Here is a 24,212-nt window from a genome sequence, read left to right on the forward strand (position 1 = left end):
AAATTTAACAAATAAGTTATTTCTTCTTAGAAAACTATATTCCATTATATATAATGAAAGTTCTAAAATGCAGGAACATATCAAAGGAGTACTAGAATTGGCTGAAAAGCTGCGTAGTATAGGTGAAGAAATTAAAGAAAATAACTTAATAGAAATATTACTATGTTCTTTACCAAATTCATACAACTCCTTAATAACTGCAATAGAAATAAATCGGAAGCTGAATTGTCGCTATAATATGTTAAAAACAAACTAATAGATGAGTATTGTAGACGTGTGGAAACTAAGAAAGTTCAAAAATACGATTCAGTTGCTTTAAAAAGTAAAAGCGAAAATAAATCAAAGTATGTTACACGATATTGTACTTATTGTAAGAGAAATAACCATACGATAAATGACTGTTTTCATTTAAAATGCAACGCTAGAACTTCCCCGAAAACAGATGTAAATAACAGTAAAGTAAGAAATTATTCTCAAAATTATAAAAGTAATGCATGCCAAATAGCAAATATGCAAAGTGTAGAAAACATAACAAAACTTAAAGAAAATAAGTATCTTAAAAGTATTGAAACTGAAAATTCGCAGATTCAGTTTAATCAAGTTCTAAAAGTGGAAAATAAACATGAAAACACGCAACGCAAGAATGGGTTATCAACTCAGGAGCCTCAACTCATATGACGTGTGATAAGAATTTTTTCTCTCAGTTAAATGACTCTAATAAACAAATAGCAACTGTAGCCAATGGTGCAAAATTAAATTCTTATGGTATTGGTGAAGGCTATTTTAAAGTTCAAAACTTAAAGGGTCAGGTTACACACACACACACACACACACACACACACACACACACAAAAAAAAAAAAAAAAAAAAAAAAAAAAAAAAAAAAAAAAATTTTAGAAAATGTATTGTATGTACCATGTTTAGATAGTAATTTACTTTCTGTTCAATCTGTTACAAATAAAGGTTGCATTGTTACATTTGATAGTAATAAGTGTTACATAAAGCGTAACAATATACTCGTAGCCGACGGCAACGCTCAGCAAGGTTTATATAAATTGACCGTAAACTCAATTGACGAGAAAGCATACTTAGCTAATGATGTTTCATGTTCTAATACGAACTGTATACTAAAATGGCATCAAAGATTAGGCCACAGAAATATAGATGCCATAAAAACACTTGAGAAAAATGATTTGGCAGACGGCATTAAACTTGGCAAATGCACTCATAGTGTGGAATGTTGTGTAAAAGCGAAACTAACTGAAAAACCTTATCCCAAAACTGGTTTTAGATCTAAAAATCCACTGGATTTAGTGCACACAGATGTGTGTGGGCCAATTGAAGTCAACAGCTTAGGAGGGAAAAGATATTTCGTAACTTTCATTGATGACTATTTGCGTTATACTCAAATTTATTTTATTACTTCAAAAGATGAAGTATTCAACAAACTTAAACAGTATGTTGCATCGACAACAAATAAATTTAGAAAGAAAATAAAGGTTCTCAGATCCGACAACAGTACGGAATACTGTAACAAAACTACTGAAAATTATTTAAAGAAACTTGATTTTTTTAATCAAACTTTGGTTCCTTATTGTCCGGCACAGAACAACGTCGCAGAAAGGAAAAATTGCTCTTTAATAGAAATGACAAAAGGTATGCTAATAAATTCTAAATTACCGAAAGGATTCTGGGCTGAAGCAGCAGCTATTGCCGCTTATCTTCAAAATAGGTTAAGCCACAGATAGAACACCATATGAATTGTGGAATGGTAGAAAACCAAACTTAAGTCACTTACGAGTATTTGGCTGTAAAGCATTTTATTATGTGAACAAACAAAAACGGCATAAATTCGACAACAAAGCTGAAGAAGGAATATTCGTAGGATACGATTTACGAAGTAAGGGATACAGGATTTATGTAGGTGGAAGGAAAATAATAGTAAGTAAAACTGTTAAATTTTCAGAAATCGCGTCTTTATCTGACAAACATGCAGAAAATAATGCTGAAGATTTAGAATTCATTCACTTCAATAACTCGCAAGAAGATGAAGAAACATCTCTTGGCGATGATTTTACAGAAGATTCAGAAAGTTCTGAAGAGTTAATTAAATGTGAAAAAAAATGTAGAAAGAAGGGTTTCTAGCAGATCAACCAAAGGGGTCCCACCGAAAAGATTCTCTTATAAAGCAGAAGACGAAGAATCAATCTTACCTAAAAATAAAGATTCAGAAAGCTTTGAAGAAATTCTAAACTTACCAAAATGTGAACAAGAAGTTTGGATCAAGGCTATGCAAGAAGAAATACATTCTCTAAAAGAAAATGAAAACTATACACTTACAGAATTACCACCAGGAAAACATGTAGTAGGCAGCAAATGGGTGATTAAGACAAAATATGATGAAACTGGTAAAAATATAAAATACGAAGCACGCTTAGTAGCCAAAGGATTTACTCAAAAATACGGCAGTGATTATGATAAAACGTTTTCACCAGTAGTGAAACACAGTACGATAAGTTTTCTTAGCATGGCCAGTGTATTATAATGCCAAGGTACACCAACTAGATATTAAAACAGCTTTTTTGTATGGCAACTTAAATGAAGAAATATATATGGAACAACCAGAAGGATTCATGGTTCCGGAAGAAGAACATAAAGTTTGTAAATTACAAAAGTCGATTTATGGTCTCAAACAAGCAGCTAGGTGCTGGAATGCAGAAATTGAAAATACATTGAAGAATCTTGGGTTCAGTCAAAGCAAAGCAGATCCATGTCTTTTCACAAAAGTGGTTCGTGATAAAAGAATTAATTTAATAGTGTATGTTGATGATATCCTAAAAAGTTCTACAGAAGGACTAATTCTTCAAACAATTAATGATTTAAAGAAACGTTACCAAATAATGTATCTTGGTGAAGCTAAATATTTCTTAGGCATGGAAACAAATCGCAAGGAAGACGGAAGTTATCTCTTATCACAGAAAAATAAAATAAATCAACTTGTCAACCAATTTCAACTTGAAGAAGCGAAACCCGCTAGCACACCAATGGAAACAAACTATTATAACCTAAACAAGGAAGAAAATCTCCTAACTTCAAATGATAAATTTTGCCAAGCTATTGGAAGTCTTTTGTATATATCGTCTATCACAAGACCAGATATCACAGCTTCAACTCACATCATCAGAGAAGGTGTAATAATCCATGTCAAAAGGACTGGAATGCTGTTAAAAGAATCATTAGATACTTAAACACAACAAAGAATCTATCCTTACAAATTTCATCGAGTGAAGAACCTAATATTACAGTTTATTCAGATGCTGATTGGGGAGAAGATATTGAAGATAGAAAATCTACATCAGGAAGTGTTATTTTATTAGGAAAAAACTATTTCGTGGGTTTTCAAGAAAACAAACTTGTGTTTCTTTATCCTCAGCACAAGTTGAATATGTTGCACTATCGCAAGCTACGCAAGAAATATTATGGCTATTAAAATTAACAGAAGATTTCAATCTACCCCAAGCTCTACCGATAAAGGTATTTGAAGTCTACTATAAGACTTGTAGAATCTGAAAAATTCAGTTCGCGCACAAAACATATTGATACAAAAGTTCATCATATACGCGACTTGAATAACAAAGGAATAGTAAAACTTGCTTATCTTTCAACAGAGCAAATGGTTGCTGATATTATGACTAAACCAATTAATAAAGCTAAATTTCAGTTTTGCAGGAATGAATTGCAATTGGTATGAGTTTCATTAGCAAAACAGGGGCAATGTTAGCATAAATTTAGGTATTTTGCATATGAAACTCAAAAGGCATATGAAACGAACATGCGGCAAGATATATACTGGCGAGAGAAAGTAAAATTCGTGTGCAATGCAGAATATTTGGCTTTCACCTCAGCTACGTGCAGTGTATTCAATTTTCACCCTAACTACTTATATCACGGCCAAAGGTCTAATTCAGTTAGTACTTTCTCTTTTCAGGTACGGTGTCAAAGTATGTTCCTGTTTTTTCTTATTGCCTAAATAGGTATGCTTGAAGATGTAGGACTTATATTTATATGTAAGTTATCTCCTTTTCGATAATTCAGTGTTTTAATGTCTGTGAAGATTATTACTTTTTGTTATGCTTAAGTTAAGCAAAATTCTCTTATTTTATTAAATAAAGATTTCGTAGTTAATTTTTTGACTTAATGAAAACTGCGCCTGAGGAAACTTACTCATTACGCCTTCAGTGCTAATGCACAAACCAACAATTTTTAATACACAAATTTCATGATTCAGACAGAAACACCCCCACTGTTTAATAATAGCTAATATTAAAATAATGCAATATTCCTTTCCTTTCATATATATATGACTACTACTAAACAAATGAACAATACAGAATTTTTAAATGGATAAATACAGAAGTGATTTTAAAAATTTAAATTAACTTCCAAAAACCAAAGGAATAGAAAACTGTCTGCAAAAAATATGAGTTTCAGAAACTCATTAATGAAAAATAAATTTTTGATAATATAAAAACATTAATAAACAAAGTAAAGAATTTATAAATCTGTAACTGCTCCTGATGCAAATGGTAATGCACAACATATAATGCAAATGATAGAAAACAGGGACATGTTGGAGTTTTAACTGTCCCTCTTTTATTCATCTGTAGATCAAATACACAAATATATGAGAAAATATGTTTTAAATGAACATGTTGGTAATTCAAATAACATAACTGGATTTCTTTTTCCAATTTAATTTCTATGATCCACACACATATAATTGATACTACCAGATAGTTCACATTTGCAAAGAATGAAATAGGAAATCTTAAAATGTGTATATATAAAATGTGCAATTTAAAATACACTGTCATTATTTACAAAAACACACGCTAATTTCACATAAAATCAATTTATCAGAATTCAATCAGTATGTAAACTTCAGTTTTACATAATCTTTACACGAAACTGAATACTAAAAGATAAATATTTTAAACAAGCATACCTTTTTACAAGTCTTTTTCTAACGGGAGATAATACTTTTTCATAAAATTCCTGGAACCTCTCATCATCAACATCATCAAATACATCACTGCTGCAAAGAATAAAAAAGAAGTTATTTATACGAAAGTTAACAATAAAAAATTACTGCTACTCAATATCAATTAAATTTATATTAATGCTACTGTTTTTTTTTAAATTTAATTTTATTTTATTATTATTAAACCTACGAGCAGCATGACCAGATTTAGCCAGTTATGAGATTTTTTGTGACTTGGGATACATTAGCTTATAACTTAAGATATTTTCTTCTTCTTTAGTTGCACTACAGCCCAATCAAATTCTCCATCTATTATTTTCTCTAATTGGGCCAATATATTTTTCACAATGTTTTTCTTTTAAAAATTAGAAGTCTTTCTTTACCTGTTTCTGTTAATGGCCAACATTCACTACCATATAATATGATAGGTCTTATAAGAGTTTTTTAAAGATTTATTTTGTCATTTAGATTTATTATCTTTAAGAGATGATAGTACCGAGATACGTAAACAGAGAAACATCCTCGAAAGTATAAGCCTTTATTTGCAGTGAGAGGGGATTATGTACTCTACTAATTACTGCCATAAATTTTGTTTTACATTCATTAATGGTAAGTCCAAAGTCTGTGGCTGCAGACTCTAGAGAAATAAGTCTCCAAAACCGACTGTTTACTTGATGTTGAAGTCATTAGCATATGCTAGTAACTGTACAAATCTCTGAAATATGGTACCTCTGGTTATAATTTTTCGGCATCTCTAATAGCCATTTCAAGGGTGATATTGAAAAAACATGCATGCAAGGGCATCAGCCTGTCTCAACCCCCTTTTAGAGTAAAATGCCTCTGATAGATCAGACATGATTTTAACTCTGCAATTTACTCTCTTTAAAGTCATTCTAGATAGATCAATCAATTTTTTAGTAAATCCAAATTCCAGCATAGCTTCAAACAGCTTTTCACGGTATATGCTATCTTAAGCAGCTTTAAAATCTGTAGAAAGATGAAAGGTATCAATCAATATTACACTCAATAGTTTTTTCCAGCTTGAAATTTACATTGGTAGCTACCAATAATTGTAGATGTACACAGTAATAACCTATTATATGAACATGGTAGAAGATTTTAAATGCCACATTTAATCCATTCAGGACCAGCATTGCGTAGGCACGATGCAATCATACTGCTACCAGCCTAGTGTCACTCGTATGTGAAAAGCTCTGATCAATCTCTTCAGCCCAGTGCCTCACATGCGTAACTTGAAAACGGAACTTTTTAAAAAAATTTTTAAATGCCAGTAGATGGTTCTAAATGGTAACAGTTTTCACATCGTTTAAGTCATATGGCTTTTGATCTTCATGTATGAGCATCAGTTTCTGTTCTGTGCTTCTGGTTTTGATAAGATTTATTGATGGAAAAAGGGATCCTCGTTTTGAATTATTAAATTGGAATTTGATAACCTACAGATAATTATTATTTGATTTTCTTTTACATTTCATATTTGTAATTTTGTTTTCATGTGTATAGTTATAATTTTGGTATTTCACATGTTTCATTTATTTCTATTAAAGCGATATTCTTTATATCAATATATATTAAGAATTAGTACATTACGTATGTAACATCAAAGATCGAGGTCATTATATAAAAATGTTGATTTTACATAAATTTTTTTTTTTAACTGCTGAAAATGTGTGGGTTGGTGGCGATGTTCCATTTCGGGAGGGGGGGGGTCCTGTGGCTGTGCTTCGTTCTCCGGGTGCAGGTCCTCAAGGGGTTAAGGTGTTAAGAGGATGACACCTCGATAGTTGCAACATTCAAAGTCTGTCTCCTTTTTTAAAAATGGGACAAATGGAGCCCTCTTCCCATAGGTAGGTCAATATTAATAAGTTCTGCCTTAATACCATCTGGGCCTGCAACCCTGTTGTTATTTAGATTTTCAATAGCCTTTCTCATTATACATAAGGATGGTGAATCAGGTTCCAGAGTTCGATCATTTTCAACAATATTCAGGTTGATAGTTAGGTCAGCCTCCTCCCTTGGCAGATCACTTCCACAAATAAGATCTCTAGAGAACTCTCTTCATCTTTTTAGCATTTCAAGTCGATCACATGTAAGCTTGCCTTTGCCTTTTCTATAAGTAACAGTCCAGGGAAAGGCAAAGCGAGATAGAGCACTGATTTTCTGGTAAAATTTTCTCGACTCTTTTTTTTTTATGTTTTTTATTTTTCTATCTCACTAAACTGTTTCTCCATATATGCTTTCTTTTCCATACGAAATAGTCACCTTATCATCTTACAATTTTTATAAACCGTTATAAAGGAGCTGTTGAACCTTATAGAAAAAAACATGCTCAGACAAGTTTAAGCTTGCCTAACAATCAGAACACTAACAATGAAGAATGGAAAACTCCTAAAAATCCTGTTAAACCGACAGGCTTGCCTCTCAAACAGGAGAATGAAATTCCCTGACTTTTCCAGGTGTGTTTTAAGAAAATTTCAGTGTATCCGCGTAATGCACGTTGGCTGTGCTAAGAGGTAAATTAATTATGACATTACTTGAAAACACAAAAATTTGCCAATTACATACGACTTATATCCCCAAAGCATTGCTATTATAATTATAATAGGAGTTGTTTTCTCCATTGAAGATTGAGATTAGAATCTGCCCAATCTAGAATAAAAGAAGGCTTTTTTTTTGGCAGACATTTTGCAGCTAAACAAAAGAAAGAAATCTATTTAACCCTTTGACGTGCGGTGGTCGCGCCTTGAAACCAAAAATTTTCGAAATTTTTGAGTGAAAATCAATTGATTACTGATCTTTTACTTCTAAATAACACAAAATGACTGCAGAATCATACAAATCGGATGCCTTTTAAAGTTCGTTTTCAATGAGATAAAATAACTTTTTTTTTAATATAAACAACTTTAAATTTCAAAAGTTATTCATCGCACATCATGATTTCTATCATAAACAATAAAAAATAGCAATAATTAAACTGAATATATAAAAAAAAACCTCTATATGTATGGCATTTGCTTTGTGGTTTCAGGGCACGACCACTGCACCACTAGAGCATTGTGTCACAATGTTCACAATGCTCTAGAGGCTCGGTGGTCGCGCCTTGAAACCAATGCTCTCCACAATGGCGTTTGCCTGCTTCTCAAATTGGAATGTTTATTTTTACCCGGATATAGATAAGGGGTTTTTAAACCACAGAGTTAATTTATTACTAAACAATACAGGCACCTGCCCAGTAAAAAGGTCTTTCTTTTCCAGAGACTTTTCTCTGACCTCAACACACTTGTTCCCCAAGCAATAGTATTGCGATTTTATAAATTATTTCATGTGGTTTAAATTTAACGAGTATACTTTGCAATAATTAAAAATAAAAATCGTGTAAAGTTTTATTTAAACTAAAAATATTTTCTGAATATTTTGGGACAAAATACAAATAAGATAAGTATGAATGGAAAACGAATGATCCGTACCAAAGCCAAAAAGACCAAGCCCTCTCCCCATTAACATAAAAAAACCACAAATTTCATGTGTCAGATGAAAAGAAACTAAATAACGCTGGATATATATATACCAGTGAAATTTAGATCCAGGCAAGTGTACATTTTGCTACACAATGAAGAAACCTCATAGAAAATTACATGTGCGAAACGTGCAATGTGGGTTCATATACCAAAAAGACAAAACATGCTTTGAACAGTGTCACAAAAAATATTTGTTCTTTGAAATTTTTTTAAAAAAAAAAACACCCACTGAGTCTTTTTTTATCCTTATTTTACTGAGTTTTTTAATGCATTTATCCAAATGTATTTATTACGTAGGTACTTATATTTTCACTGCTATAGAAAAAATACATAAATGTTTATTTTTTAATTTTTCCTGATGATTTACTTTGTAAAATAATGTAAAAAAAATTATATATTATGCAATTCCTACATACATTTTTTTTTTAAATTCTTAAATTTCGTCCTTTTTTGGAAACGTGCAAGGAGAAAGGTAAATTTTTTTTCTACTACCTAGGTGAGTTTCAAAGTCCTAGATGCGTGGTGGTTTCACAGTGCGACCACCACCCACAGAACTATGGGCAAGAGTAGATTTTTTAAAATTCATATATTATTTGTCTCTAGGATCATAATATTGAATTTCTAGATTTTTTAGTTAAAAAATTATAAAATCAATATTGCGCACGTAAAAGTGTTAATGATATTTTAAAAATAAATTCAAGTATTTTATATTTATTTCACAGCATACATAAGCAAAAAATATGTGCATTAAATTTTGTGATGGTATGTCATTACACTGCTAGAATTAATTTCAGGGTTATGCCAGAGAAAATTTCCTGAAATTTGGAAGTATTATTTACTAATAATAAACAAATTTAGAAGAAGAAGCAACATTAAATGATATGACTAACATAAAAATAAAAGATAATTAAAAATTGAAGTAGAATAATCAACTGTATTTTAGCGAATATAGTTATATTACATGGTTAGTCTAGATGACATATTACTGTTTTTTAATTTTACTGCAAAATGACAAATATGGCATTTACTACAAAGAAAAAAAAAAAAAGGTTTAATTTTGTGGTAAAAACCTAGTAAGGCCTTGGCACGATTTTGAAAATTGTCACTAAGACCAAAGTGATCCGTTTACTACTTATCATAATGTCGCCAAATCCTGTGTGTACCATACATAGAGGTTATTCTAACCCACAGAGTATTATACTCCATGTTGTAACCAAAGAACGTCAAAGAACCAAAGAAGAAAAGGTTCCATAGACAAAATGCTATTATTATGCTGCTAGAAAACGGCGGGAAAATTTGCCAAGGAATTTGGTGACGGAACCTGGCGGCCAGAATTTCTTTCTCCATGATGTGTACACAAAATTGAGGAACACGTGTTAAGAAGAAACGTTCTTTGACAAAAGGTTTCTTCTTTTTTTGCGATAATTTAAACTAGGATTTTCATATGGACAAAACGTTTCTTTGATATTTCGCAATAATTTGAAAACGGATTTTCGTTTTTTTTTTCTTCGCTCAAAATAACTAATCCAGTAATTAATTTACTTGCGCCAAAGAGTATTTTCTTTTCCTTTAAAGTTTAAAGAAATTTTAAACGATATTCATTTTACGAACTCTTGATAATGTGACCTTCGAACTTCGACATCGGCAATAGATATTTCGTGCATGCGCAGCTGTTTCCCTCTACGTTGGAATGGAGCCACGCCTGTTGCAGAGAGGTCTTCTTTCTTTACAATACATAGTTTTTCATTCTAACCTCCATTTTACCGTATACAAGGATTAAACCAATTTTGTTTCATACAAGAATATGTACTTTCTTTAGTTCAACATGCGCGGCACATGCGATTCTCAAGGTTACTAAAGACCAAAAGTTGATGAAAATTTGCTTTGCCTTTCTATAAGACAATCTAATTGGAGCTGTGAAAATTGGCTTTATGATACTCACGCAATACACAATTCGCCAAGAAAGTGATTGTTTCCAACGTCGGCGCAACGTGGCAGGATTGTTGTATGAAATTCCAACTTTTCCAGATTTTTACTAAAATATTTAAATTCCTTGACTTTTCCCTGAATTTTATGGTCAATTTTGGAATTCCCTGACTTTTTCCGGTTTTCCAGACTGTTACTTCAGGTAACGTGGCAACCCTGAAAGATCTCTTCTGAACTTGCAGTTGATGATATTCATTACACTAATAAATTTCCTACCTTAGCTTATAATTCGGTTACCAAAAAATCTGATGTCAACTCTTCCACAATGGGAATTTCCCATTATTATTAATAGACATTGACTGGCTAACCCTTGAAGATGCTCTACGAAAAGTTTGCATGGACAAATTTTAAGCTAAATTATGTAGAGGCTCAATTTTTTTCTTCCCTAAAACAGTTGAAAACTACAGGAAACGCTCACAATTTCTGGAATCTAATAAGATCAACTTTATTCTTATCAGCCCAAAAATAAATACACAACTACGACTTTATTATTAAGAACTTTCCGAACACGATCCCGAAAAATCACCTCTTTCAAATCCTGATGATTCGTAAGTTTCCTGTGCGGAAAGTTAAACAATTCACACGAAAAACTGAATCCTTACTTGTTAAATTACCTATCTTTTTTATAGAATTGGATAATTCTATGGAAGACAATGCAATATTTTAAGTAAACAACATTTTCAGCTTCCAAGTTATGATCGAGCTGTACAAGTATAAAGTTAACCACCCAACCCAGTGCTATAAATGCCAGAGGTTCGGGCATATAAAAGACTGCTGTTTTAATGAGGAAAGGTGCTGTAAATGCAGAAGATGGCACAGGACTTCGGCTTGCACACTAAAGGAAAGAGAGAACCCTAAAAGTATTTTCTGTGGTCAAAATCATGCGAGTTCTTATCATGGACGTCATGAGTACCTGAAAAGACTGATTGCATTTTGCGGTTTTGCAGCTGAAGATGATGGTTCGGTAAAACCATCGAAACTAGTCCTGTGAAAATTTTGTGAATTAACGTTGATTTTTGTTGTTTGACTTCTGAATCAGTATTTATTCGGCGTGTTATTGTGTCTTAATTACCTGAAAAGACTTGCCAAAATACAAAAGAAATATGGAGAAACAGAAACCTGTTCCTAAGAAATCTGAAGTTAACTTCCCTGTTTTATCTAAAGAAAACCCTACTCACTACTACAAAATCCAGTTATATGGGATAGTAAAGAAAAATCATCTGGACGCTGAAAGAAGCAACCCTTACCTTGACGTTTTCAATAACCAAAATAATCTTCAAAATATCCTGGATATAGTTCAATAAATGAGAATTGCTAAATCTCAGATTGATAAGTGCTACTTGGTTTTCAAGCCCTTCAAATTATATTAACTTCTTCTGAACTTGAAGCTTAACTCTGATTTTCTGTGTGTTTCAGCACTGATATGTAATGGACTATTCACAGCCTCATGGGTTCAGGCCCTGCCCAGCCCACAATTTCTTCAAATGCTTCATGTTATGATTGTTGCATCGTTGCCAAGAATTCTTATTTCCCTCTTTTCCCTTATTTCCTCTCTTTTTTCACAACTACTTTTCTGTCCTCTTCTGAGACTTGTCTAATTTTCTCTCATTCCTCCTTAGCCAAGTGTGCTCTTTCCCCTAGTCTCTCTCTTTTCTGTTTTCTCCTAATTCTGCTCACCCTTACTCTATTGATGTCAAGATAAATGGTAAAAATTGTACATATTCTGAAACAAATCCATCCTTGGTATGTAGGTGTACTCATTTGGAGCCATTGATGCATGGTTGAGAAACTTCACTTGTCGGCATGTGTGTTGCCGTCGTGAGGTGCAGTGTGTGTGAAGTGCCTTTGAGTGTGTGATGTAGTTCGTCATTTGTCCTCAGTGGAGGGAAGTGTGTGTTGTTCTCCGAGTCGTCAACATAGCGATCTCATGGTAGAAGAGAATAAGGTGATATCGGGTATGTAGTTGCTTGCTCGTGTCGCCATCTATTAGCACAATGAGAAGTGCTGTAGCACATGAGTTTCACATGACATTGGGATTTGATCCTGGATTTGTTTCATGCGAATCAAATTATCTACCACTAGTGAAAAAGAGCTCCCATGCACTAGGTTCAAGAATTCCAAGACTTTCAAATTTGCAAGCGTCAAGTGGGCCTTGAGATAACTACAACCTTATATACGGTGTAAAGGGTAAAAAACTTTATTGGGAAAAAAAAAAAAAACACTTCGATATGTGCATTGGACATTTTGAACATCTTCCCATGTAGACATATGCAAATAGCAATGTTTATGGCTCCAATAAAGTTCCTCCCATTTGTAATGGATGAGATGACATACTTTTCTTTCGCACTTATCTCGAAAACTATGAATAATACAGGTACAGTTCTTTGAGCATTTTTTATGTATTCCAAGTGAGCAATCTGGTTGCACAGTCTTGATGGGACACCCTGTATACAGATAACACATTCACAAAAATACTCTAGATTCTGATACTGATCAGGTGCACACAAGAGATTCATCAGCACTAAGTAATTCAAATATAAAACAAAAGAATTACATACTTCTCAGAATCATCAAGTGATGGTTTCTTTGTTTCCTTCATTTCCTTACTAGATGGAAATTTTGGTTTCACAGGTTGCCTATTAAGTTCAGCAGAAGGTGGACTTGGGTATTCTGACATGTTAACTAAATATGCACTGGGAGTATATGGAGGGGTCAAAGGAGAAAGTCCAACTAATCCAGTAGAGGCTAGAAGAGGATTCATTACAGGACTAGGATTCCCAAGCATAGTGCTAGAGGGTAAATTAAAAAATGGATTCAGAAATCCACTTTGGATATGCTGCTGCTTCAGCTGAGGATTCTGTGCATAACATAAAGTCAACTTTTGCAATAAACTAAGAGCAACATCATTTACAGTAGATGGTGGAGAACCAACAACAGCATATGGGCTTCTCTGGAAATGCTGGGCACCTTCAGCTTGGAATGGAGGAATATTAATCCCATAGGCAGCCTAAAAAAGCAAGAAAGACTAGTAAGCAATTACATTGAAATTAATCAGAATAAAAATTAATCTGTCATTGCAGGTGTATGCATACACAATTTAACACTAGGCAATTATGAATCAATAAGCAAGTTTTCAATAATATTTAATGTAAATTCTAATCATTTTTTAAAATCATTCTAATCATTTGAAATATTTCCAATCAAACTTAAATTAAAATTTTTATGTAATATGGAAAGGATGATTTTTTAAAGCCCTTTTCAGAGTGCAAAAGAAAAGAACAGTTTAACCTTTTCCCGGGGGCTGGGACATATATGTCCCACACTTTCATTACTTTAAATGTGTCTCAAGAAATTTCAGTAAACTATGGAGATTTAAAATCTACTCCTTAATATGGATTAGGAAGAGCAAGATCCTGTCGATTTGTTTTTCTGTTCCTTTCATTTAAAATAAGTGACTAAATGGCCAAAATACGTTCGAAATTGGCCCCTATAGCCCACAGGAAAAGGTTTTAAAAAATCCTGATTTAAGGATTTTTTTATCCTCATCATCATGTATTTCTCTCTTTGGGGGGGGGGTCTCACACTTTCAAGATATTCAAATTATTTATATTTTTTCTTGCTTACATATTCTTTACTGCAGTTGATTCACCCCTCTCCTTCATACACACAACTTGGAAATTGGAACTGTTTTCAATTCTAGTTACAATATGGGTATCTTTCAGCTAGCTATACAGGTTAAAATACACCATCGCAAAACATTACTAAAATGTGTGATAACGTGCCAAAGATAACGTTATCAGCTGAGAAGTCTTGGTTTTATGAATGAAATCGAGTCAAATATTCATGTTAATGTTTGTAACCTTTTCTTAGAACTGCATGAAATATAATTTGATAGACGACTTTCTTCACATACATTATTTGACTAAAAGCAATTTTAGTGCGAGAAAAAATAGATTCCACAATCTGGGTCTTATTTACAGATGAGGAGGAGGCAGTGAAATTCCTAGAGGATAAAAGAATTCTTTATAGGTGAAGATTTTGTAAAAGTAATCATGAAATGACATTGTGATTTACCAATTACGATACACCGAAATGGCTTCTTAGCCTTAGATCTTACGCAGAAAAAAGAGGTGCTAGAGTTGAAGGATCATGCCTTAGTTTCCTCACAGCTGTAAAATTTATGAACTCTTGATGCCATGAACTGAACTCAGTTGAGTTTTGTAATATGCAATCAAAAATTAACTATAATATAGCTGTCAAATGGAACAATTATATGCAGGGTCCTTGTTATGTACACCTGAACTCACAACTAATGGAAAGAACAGAATAGTAGAGTTTGTTGAAGGTTTTTCTACGCAAAAAAAAAAAAAAAAAAAAAAAAAAAAAGAGCAACCTTGGACATGCTTTTCCTCCATAACTGGTTTTTTTGGAGGTCTAACAAACAAAAGAACATTTTCTTGTAGCCATTTAGGATTACTCAGATACTTTATTTTGTGCATTTGGAAAAAATGTCACAGATGGTAGTGCAACTTTTTTCTGATTACAGGAAAGGATAAAAAACAGCGGATTTGAAAAAAACAAGGTGTGATCATCTCACAGTTAACTGATTATTGGCTGATTGTTTATCTTTCTTTACCGCTCATGAAGAGATGGTAATACAAGCAAATTCAGATATTTACTTTCATACACTTTTGCATATTTGTGACTTGTTTTGTTTGCTTTATCATGTTATTACCCCCTCCTCCCGAGGTGCAGTGCTGGCTTGATCCTATATCATGACAGTGTACTCTGGGGGCAAAGCATTTTTGAGCTTGGCGGTTCCAGAACCCGAGGGAAGGTCATCTATATGATTGGACTGAGGGGGATTGCAAATCGGGGGAACTGGTAGGGTAGCCAGTCTGAGTATTCCGAGTAATGACATTCAGTGACAAGCAGCCGCATAGTATTGGCAGGGGCACATCAACGACCAGTCAGATCGCCAAATTAACAACGGTGTTCACCAAGGGTTTCCCTCCAGCGTGGTCTCCGAGACTCGAGGTGTGAAAGCATCTGGTGGCCCGGGTGAGCCCCGGAGGATTTGAGAGAATTCTTTAAATAGGTCTGAGTGTGGTATTGGAGGCACCCCAGCATAGCAAAGAGTATTTTTATAATCCTCTAAGAGGTTAGCAAACATGACCGGCCCTCCTGCTTAACATGGAGTTGGTTCTCAGGTGTCACCCTAGTTGCATTCAGTTACAGGAAGGGGTTGCTCAAATTTGATTGATTATCATGAATTCGTTCTCTCTTTTAATAATATTGCATGCTCACGAAGTTTAAATACAATTGTTTATAAATGGCATTGTTATATTTCAAATGCAGCTTTCAGTATTCATTTTCCTTTTCCACTTCTTTGAGCAGTTTTTGTTACACATATTACTATCACTTACATATTCAAGACCGAGCTTATCAGATACTGAGTATCAGAAGTCTAAGCAATCCAGCTAATCTCCTTTCCATTCTAACATTTAACACAATTCCCTATCGTGTTAAAACTTGGAAGGAAAAATAATAAATTTAAGATAAAGAGGTGTTAAACATTATTGCGGTGTTAAGATTACTACACAAAAATATTCAAAGAAAATCCCCTCCCCACAAATTTTAAGGAAAATTAACTTAATCACTCAAAAATACATCATGTGCAAGCACAATATTTTGTTGAGTAACCAAAGTAGAATAAAACTATTTAACATTCAACTTTCCACTTAGCTACAAAATAAGCTGTGATATGTTAATTTGATTTTAATTCCAAAAAATGTTTGCAAAAAATACAGACTGATCACAGTTCCAAATACAGCATGATAATGGATAATATATGTACAATTCTAGATTGATCTTCATCATGAATCTTACCTTGCATTATGCAATAACCTTTTTCTATAAATCCCCTAAGAAAGCAATTTAATGTTAAAAAAATAAAAGTACCATAACTGTTTTCCAATTTCTCTAAAAATTTTAAAAGTGTTATGCTATTTAATTCTGCTTAGCTATATCATTATTTCTAATTTTTACAGGGTTGCCACACAAACAGGAGAATGAAGTTCCCTAACTTTTCCAGGTGTGTTTCAAGAAAATTCTAGGCTATCCGTGCAGTGCATGCTGAGGGTAAATTAATTATGGTACCACTTGAAAACACAAAAATTTGTCAATTACATATAACTTTATATATATATATATATAATCCCCAAAACATTACTTTTATAACTGTGATAAGAGTTTTCTTCTCCACTGAGGATTGAGATTAGAATTTGTCCAATCGGGATTTAAAAATGTCTTTTCTGCAGACATTTTGCAGCTAAAGGAAGAAAGAAATCTATTTATTTTTAAATGAAGTCAGGTATTTTATATTTATTTAGCAGCATACATAAGTGAAAAATATGTGCACTAAATTTCATGATGGTATGCCATATTACTGCTAGAATTAGTTTCACAAGTATGCCAGAGAAAATTGCCTGAAATTTGAAAGTATTATTAACTAATAATAAATAAATTTAGAAGGAAGAAGACACATTAAATAATATGAATAACATTAAAATAAAGTTAATTAGTTAAGGATTAAAAACTGAATTACAAAAATCGATGGTATTTTGGCGAATATACATATATTAAATGGTTAGCCTAGACTGATTATTATTTTTATTTTACTACAAAATGACAAATAAGGCATTTAAGAAATAAAGGTCTAAAAGATCTTGTTTTATATAAGAATGGGGGGGGGATTTACTTTCAATCAACATGCACTGCACAGGCCCATGCAAATTTCTGGATTCTCGAGGCTACTGGAAACTTCTTTTGCCTTTCTAAAAGACAATCTGATTGGCACTGCTCCGAATATCACTCATGCGATATATGATTTGCAAAGAAAGTGATCACTTCTGATGTCGGCACAAAAATCACTTTTTCAGGGATTGCAGTATGAAATTCCTTGACTTTCCATATTTTAATTAAAATATTTAAATTTGGCCAGTTTTTGAATTCCCTGGTTTTTCCCGGTTTTCCAGGTAGTGTCGCAACCTTGTTTTTATATGGAAATTTCTATTCAATCAAGACTTTCAATCACTTCCCTAAAAATTACATGACAATTTATTAGACATATTTATGAAGCTTTTTATACCACATGTAAGTTTAAAGTGATGGACAAACCTGCAAAACAGCAAGATGGCATGTATATGGGAGCATCATCGTCGCATATCTTGATTGAAATCTACATGCAACTCGCAGAAAATTCTGTTTTCTCGAAGTTTCCCCCAAAACCCTTTTTTTTTTGGGGGGGGAAGAGGTATGTAGGTGATATTTCTGTGCTATGGAAGCATTCAAAAAATGAATTTAAAACTTTGTTACCTTTTACTTTGGAAAATTTCCCTAACTTGCAGTTGACGATCAACATAGAAGTTAATAATAGCATTCACTTCTTTCATCTTTTAATTTTAAGAAACAGACATGCCACAGATTTCTGTTCCATATAAGAGGTTTATGAAACTGAATATAATTGTGAACTACAGACTGGTGAAAGCAACAGATTTCACACTGATTTTGGAAAAAAAAAAAAAAAGAAGAAGAAGAAGAATGTCAGGATTTATTTCTTTTCCTAACCAGTTATTTTATGTTTGATACCTTTACTATCACTCTTGCTTTGCTTTCTTCCTAAAATGCTAATTTTAGTTCACATATATTCAAATGAGGTAAAAAGAGATAGTATTTAAAGGAAGGCTTTAGGTTGTTGAAGGAGAGAGTATTCTGCCTGCTGAAGGCTAAGTTACTAGTTGTTTACAATCTGTCTGAAATGTTGCATCGTTCTCACCATTAGGCATGTCACGCCAGTATTAGGTTTGAGCCAACAACAACAACCAATATATCAGCTCAACATCCAGAAAACTATCAATAATTATCAAATATAAAAAAGATATCTCCAAGATCTCTGTCAACCAGTTCATAATGAAATTGTACATCTTGGCAAATACCTCATCAAGCATCCAAAATCAATAACTGTAACCAAAAAGATGAAATATTTGAACACTAATATTTTTTTTTCCACATTCAATCTGGGTGATAAACTGAATTGGAAATAATATGCAATTAGATGAGTCACTACAGGGATGCACATAGAATAAGGTGACCAGATTTTAACATTGGTAAAGCGGGACACCATTTACCAGGGGGGGGGGGAGAATCTTGATTAAAAATTTGTTCTATATGGAGCAACACAAATTTCATTGTTGACACAAATTTTAACACAAATTTTAGAACGCAAAAATAGTACTGTTATATATATTTTTAAATTTCAACAAAGTGGAATTTACAAATATAATACGTTAAAATATTACGTATAGTATTATTTTACTCTTTGGCATATTTCTCATTTGAGTGAATTCTTTTAGTAGATGGCTGTCATTTTTTGTTGAATAACTTTTGGACAACTTGTAATGCACAAGATCTGAACGAATGATCGTGATTATTATCATGAAAGGACATAAAGTCCTTCTGGTAACACTAATTTCTTTTCTTCGTCTCCATAAATTATTTTCTGAAAGAATTCCTTCATTTTGGAGGAAGATGCGGTAGTATTTCAATATCGTTTATTTTTCTGTGTCCCCCGAGTGCTTTGAAATATCATTCTTCCAGCCGGCGAAATAGAAAATTCAGCATTACATTTCTCACATTTTACCATGTAATCGCTTTTGGTTTTTTTAAGAAAAGGAAATTCATTTCTTAGATCATCTTTGAATTTGCATCCTTTGTTCTTACTCATTATGTTAAAAATCTAAAGAACTAATTTATTATAAATTTATAAATTATATTATAAATTTTTATCTATATACATTGCCTAAAAACACAGTAAGTAGGTACATAATTGCATAAAGATATTTTATTGTTAGTTTAAAAATTAAATTAATTTGTTTATTATAAATTAACTATATTTTTAAAATTATTTAAATTTTAATCTTATATCTCTTTCTAAATAACAATACTAACTTATATTATTTTCCTCTGAATTTGCTGTAAGTTGTAAGTGTCACTTTCAAGGCCTACGCTAGACATTTTGTCGCCATTATAAAATATAAATAATAAGAGTTAATGTCTGCTCAATTCAAGAAAATTTATGTCTTTATGAAATAAATTACATACCTAAATTATCTGAATAGCTGATTAGTTGACATCACTTGTTTAATTAGCACTAGCACACAGTATGATGTGCATCATCTGAGAGACAGTTACAAAATGTTTTCATCATTGCCAATGCCAAAAAATGCTAAGTCCAAACAATGGTGGTCGAATTCTATCAACTGATCAACAATGCGAGCTTTGACGAGCAGTTCTCAATCAGTTGTCAACAATTATTTGTTATTATTAAAATTTAACATTATAAAATTAACAAAAATAACATAAGACTCATATCCTGGCGAAGTAGCCACATGGCCTCCGAAAACTGTATTCTTCCGTTGTTCCCTAGCTTGTTGTGCATTCTTTCCAAAAAATCGGGACTTTTTTAAACGCCATGAGACGCGGAACAACTTGCTAAAAATCAGGACTGTCAGGCCAAAAGCGGGACGTCTGGTCATCTTAACATAGAACTATGACAAAAAACATTTATGCAGACTGAATATAAAGAGCTCAAATTTCAGTTTCAGATATAATACATAAGAAGAGACATATTCTAATATTAAAAAGTTCTCAGAAATGGAAACTAAATACATAATACGGGTAAAGGTAGAAACTAGTCCAGCACCTCTGCAGTACCATGATCCAAGCGTCTCCTACCCCTCCTTCACTTCTACCAACCTCTTGAGAGGATTTTGGCTCGCTGTATAGTTTGGATGCCTTCCTTGCTGCACCGACACTGCACGCTTAAAATTATCCAGGATTCCTCCTCCAGGATTCGAACCCAGGCCCTTTGGAACAACAGTCAGCGTCATAAAAGGTATAGGTTGAAGCAAGGCCAGTATCTGTTCACCTAAGTAGGTATATCATATATTGACAGGCCTTGCTAACTGCTAAAGTTTTAACCCAGACATAACTCACAAGGAGAAAACCTCAAGGTGTGGTTCAAGGGTCCCACCTCTCTTCTTCTATCACCAACCCCTTGAGAGCCCTGTGATTTCAGCCACCATATATTTTAACTGCCTCCTTGCCATACAGACCTTATTTGCTAACAAACATATATGGCTTCTCTGGAATTTGAAACCGGGCCCTTCAGTAGGGTAGTCAGAGACACTAACCACTACAGGTGACAGAGACATCTGGTGCCTACCAATGGTTAATAGGAATTGCCTCCATCCTACTATCAGAACTAGCCACTAAAGAAAAATATATTTTTAAAAGTAATTATCCTGCATATTTAAGAGACTTTTCTAAATAAAAATATAAGTTCTGTGGTATACTCACTTGGCCACCTAACTGGGGATACAAAGCACTCTTATTTTCTGCAAACCCTTCCTTCAATAAGATATCATTAATATAGATATCTTGTTCTCCATTTGTATCACAAAGAATCACAGAGAGTGTTCCATCAATCTAAAAAGCAAAATTAATTTAAAGTTACTGTACAGCTGCATTCTCGGGGGAAAAAAAAAAAAATTATGATAAAAGACCCCCACAAACTAACTAGAAATGTATGCAAAATTAAAATTACATATGTTTTTAGAAATTAAATCTCAAATAAAAGTTTTAATCAATATAGAATGGCTAAAATAATACAGTAAAAGCTTTTTTTTTTTTACCACTATAACTGAATTTGAATGTATTTATTCATATAGCTGCTATATTATAAGAAATTATCTATTGACATTTTAAAGTCTGAACATTTTTAGTTTGATAAAATGTTACCATGGAACTCCTAAGCTTTGATGATCATTTATTTATTTAAAGAGAATTCTACAAAAATAATAATGTTAGTAGAAGTTAATAATAAATAGACTTTAGTTATGAAATATTAAATTTTATTATATCTATTTATTACTGACACATTTAAAATGTATTGTGAAGTAAGTATGTGAAGGGGGGGAAAATCAGACTATTCTAACGATTTTTAAAAATTAAAGAAATAAGCTGTAGGATGATGTTCTTCAAACTAACTAATTCTACGAAAGGCTGTCCAGAAATTTGTTATCAACAACTGGAAGTTCCCATAAATAATATTTTTATTCTTAATAATTTAATATTGCGTATATGAGCATAAAATAAATATGCACTTTGTGAGTCTTGCAGAGATTGTGAATTTTCACAATGTATTTTATATGTGATTTTTACTTCATTTAGTATGGCTGAATAATATCACAGTTTTGTGCAGTGTTTGTTAAAATGCCTGAATTATAATACAAAAATGCTCCGCGTATTTTATACCCAGATTCTTTTCCTTTCAATATGCTCCTCTAATTTTCTGGGCATACTTAAAGAGGCATATATAAAAGCAAGGATAAATACTTAAAGAGGATATAATAAAAGCAAGGAAAGGAAAAGCCACAGCAGTGTTGATGCATAGTTATGCTATATTGAAAAGGAAGTATTCTGACTGCGTCGTAAGCTAATGTGTTGACTTAGCAGTCAAGGCAATTTTAATTCCATTTTTATTTCCAACTTACATTAAGTGGCCACAGATCACTTGGCACCCTAAACGTGCCTGTTCAAGAACATTTACATTATTGATATTATTGCAATAGGAAGCAACGTAGCGAAATTGTGTTCAAGCACAGCACAGACAGAAGCTGAAGTGCGCAGTTATGCAAGATGGAAGCACGTAAAGAGAAAAGTTTTGGTTTACAATGGTAGTTTCAGTTCCCACTTATTACGTCATCAGAGCTGCGCAAGCCATGCAAAAAAAGAGAAAAGGAAAGAACTAGAAATGACGCAATGCAGAGAAATTACTACGAGTTTTAGAATAGAGAGGAAGAATTAATGTTTTATCGTTAGTTTAAATTACAATTTTGATCCACATATTTTTTTATCTTACATATATATATATATTCTCAAGATTTGCAAAGATTAAATTCTCATTTAAGATTTGTGAAGAACTACTTTTATGGTACCCCAGCATTAATTGCAAATTTAAAGGGTCATTCACAGATTATCTACGTTTTCTGCCTATTGGTGCATTAATTAGTATGGTTGTAATATCAATAAGAAAAGGTTGGGAATAATTAAACTTAACTCTTTTTTTTAACTACAAAAACTTTTTATGACACTAATGATTTACAGTTATAACAATTTAATTTTGATATTTAAATCGTGTTAATGGACACTTATGCACTCAGCTACTCAGAAGATTCTACGAATAAACATGGTGAGCAAAAATAAGAACAGGCAGAAGAGAGAAATGTGGAAGTTTCATCACTATGCAGTCCTACTGTTATACATTTAATCATCTAGTTGATGATGTATTTAGTAATGAAATGATATCCATGAAAGTTTATTTTGTGACATCAAACTAAATCACTTAACAATGGTGATTTAGAAGTTTATATCCAGATGTTAAAAAACACAGAAATAACATGAAAAAAATTTTTTAAACAAAATTGGCACTGTTTGTGACCTTTAAAAGAAGTGGTAGGCTTACTCTGGGAGCATGACACTGTTAACTCTACTGAGAATAAGACAAAGGACATATCACGTACTGAGACTTTGTCATACCAGTTTGTGATACTGATTCTTTGAAGGTAGAAGAACGCATGCTGCATCAAGTGTTAGCAGCAAATATTAAAGAATATGTAGGGAGAAAGAGAATACCGATTTGACACTCTATAAACTAAAAAGTAAGCCCATATTGAAATCATAAAAATTATAATTTTTTAAAAAAAGTACATATCTAAATATAATAGTTTTCACACAATAAATTTCTGCAATCAGGAAAAGACTTTTTTAATCAACTTGTAGGGATTACATGTACACTACACCCCTTCTCTTTTACAATAGACCAGGGATTGCCAAATTTCAAGACGATGGGAGCCGCATGATAGATTTTATGTACGTTTGAGAGCCGCAAGTCCAAATTTATATTATTTCAAAAATAATAAGACAGGTTTTCAATATAAAATAACTTTTGAAGAAAATTAATAAATATGTGATTAACATGATTACATACAAATATGAATAACTACATCTTGTATCTACTGTTTTGTGTTTAGAAAAGGTAAGTGCCAAGAAAATAAAAATTTGTAACTCTTGTAGTGGGCAAGTGAGCAATTTTTCTTCAGGTAGAAAAACCAAATATTATCTTCTGATTTACTTTACACATCTCTGTTTATAATTATTGTTGTTTTAATTTAGTGGAAGTAAAATGAATGGGAAACATATTTGTTGGTCTACAATTACATAAAAATTTTTTTTATTTGAGTAAATAACAAATCATTATTTAAAAAGAAAATTTGGTGTTTTTTTTTTTAAATGCATGAGCTCTTTTTTAGAAAGGATAAATTAAATGATACACGTCAACACTGCATAGAAACTGCTATTCGAGAAAGAATATTTATTTAAAAATATGCTATTAACTTTTTAAGGCTTTTGCTTAAAAAGTAATTTTGTTTTTCCACACAATTAACATCAAGGACCAACATACTGAGATAATTCGAATCTTAGGGTCCTAACCTAAGACATCGTTAAATATTTTCACCAAAACTTTG

At 32.4% G+C, this 24,212-nt stretch overlaps 1 protein-coding gene across 4 annotated transcripts in view; it reads right to left on the reverse strand.

Moving 5' to 3' along the window:
- The window catches only part of LOC118192573 (tudor domain-containing protein 5-like), a 113,850-nt gene that overhangs the window by 20,531 nt on the left and 69,107 nt on the right, over positions 1-24,212 (reverse strand). For 3 of the 4 annotated variants that reach the window (XM_035363565.2, XM_035363566.2, XM_085819578.1), the window contains exons 14-16: positions 20,983-21,111; positions 13,122-13,570; positions 5,006-5,095 (exon numbers count right to left, since the gene is read on the reverse strand). In XM_035363565.2, coding sequence (XP_035219456.2) covers positions 5,006-5,095; positions 13,122-13,570; positions 20,983-21,111 — 668 coding nt within the window. The remainder of the gene's footprint in view (positions 1-5,005; positions 5,096-13,121; positions 13,571-20,982; positions 21,112-24,212) is intronic. The other variant, XM_035363568.2, reaches the window with a different exon arrangement.

This window comes from Stegodyphus dumicola, chromosome 6 (assembly GCF_044657685.1).
Source record: "Stegodyphus dumicola isolate Sdum_Otavi_A_Nest chromosome 6, ASM4465768v1".
Classification (NCBI taxonomy): Eukaryota; Metazoa; Arthropoda; class Arachnida; order Araneae; family Eresidae; genus Stegodyphus; species Stegodyphus dumicola.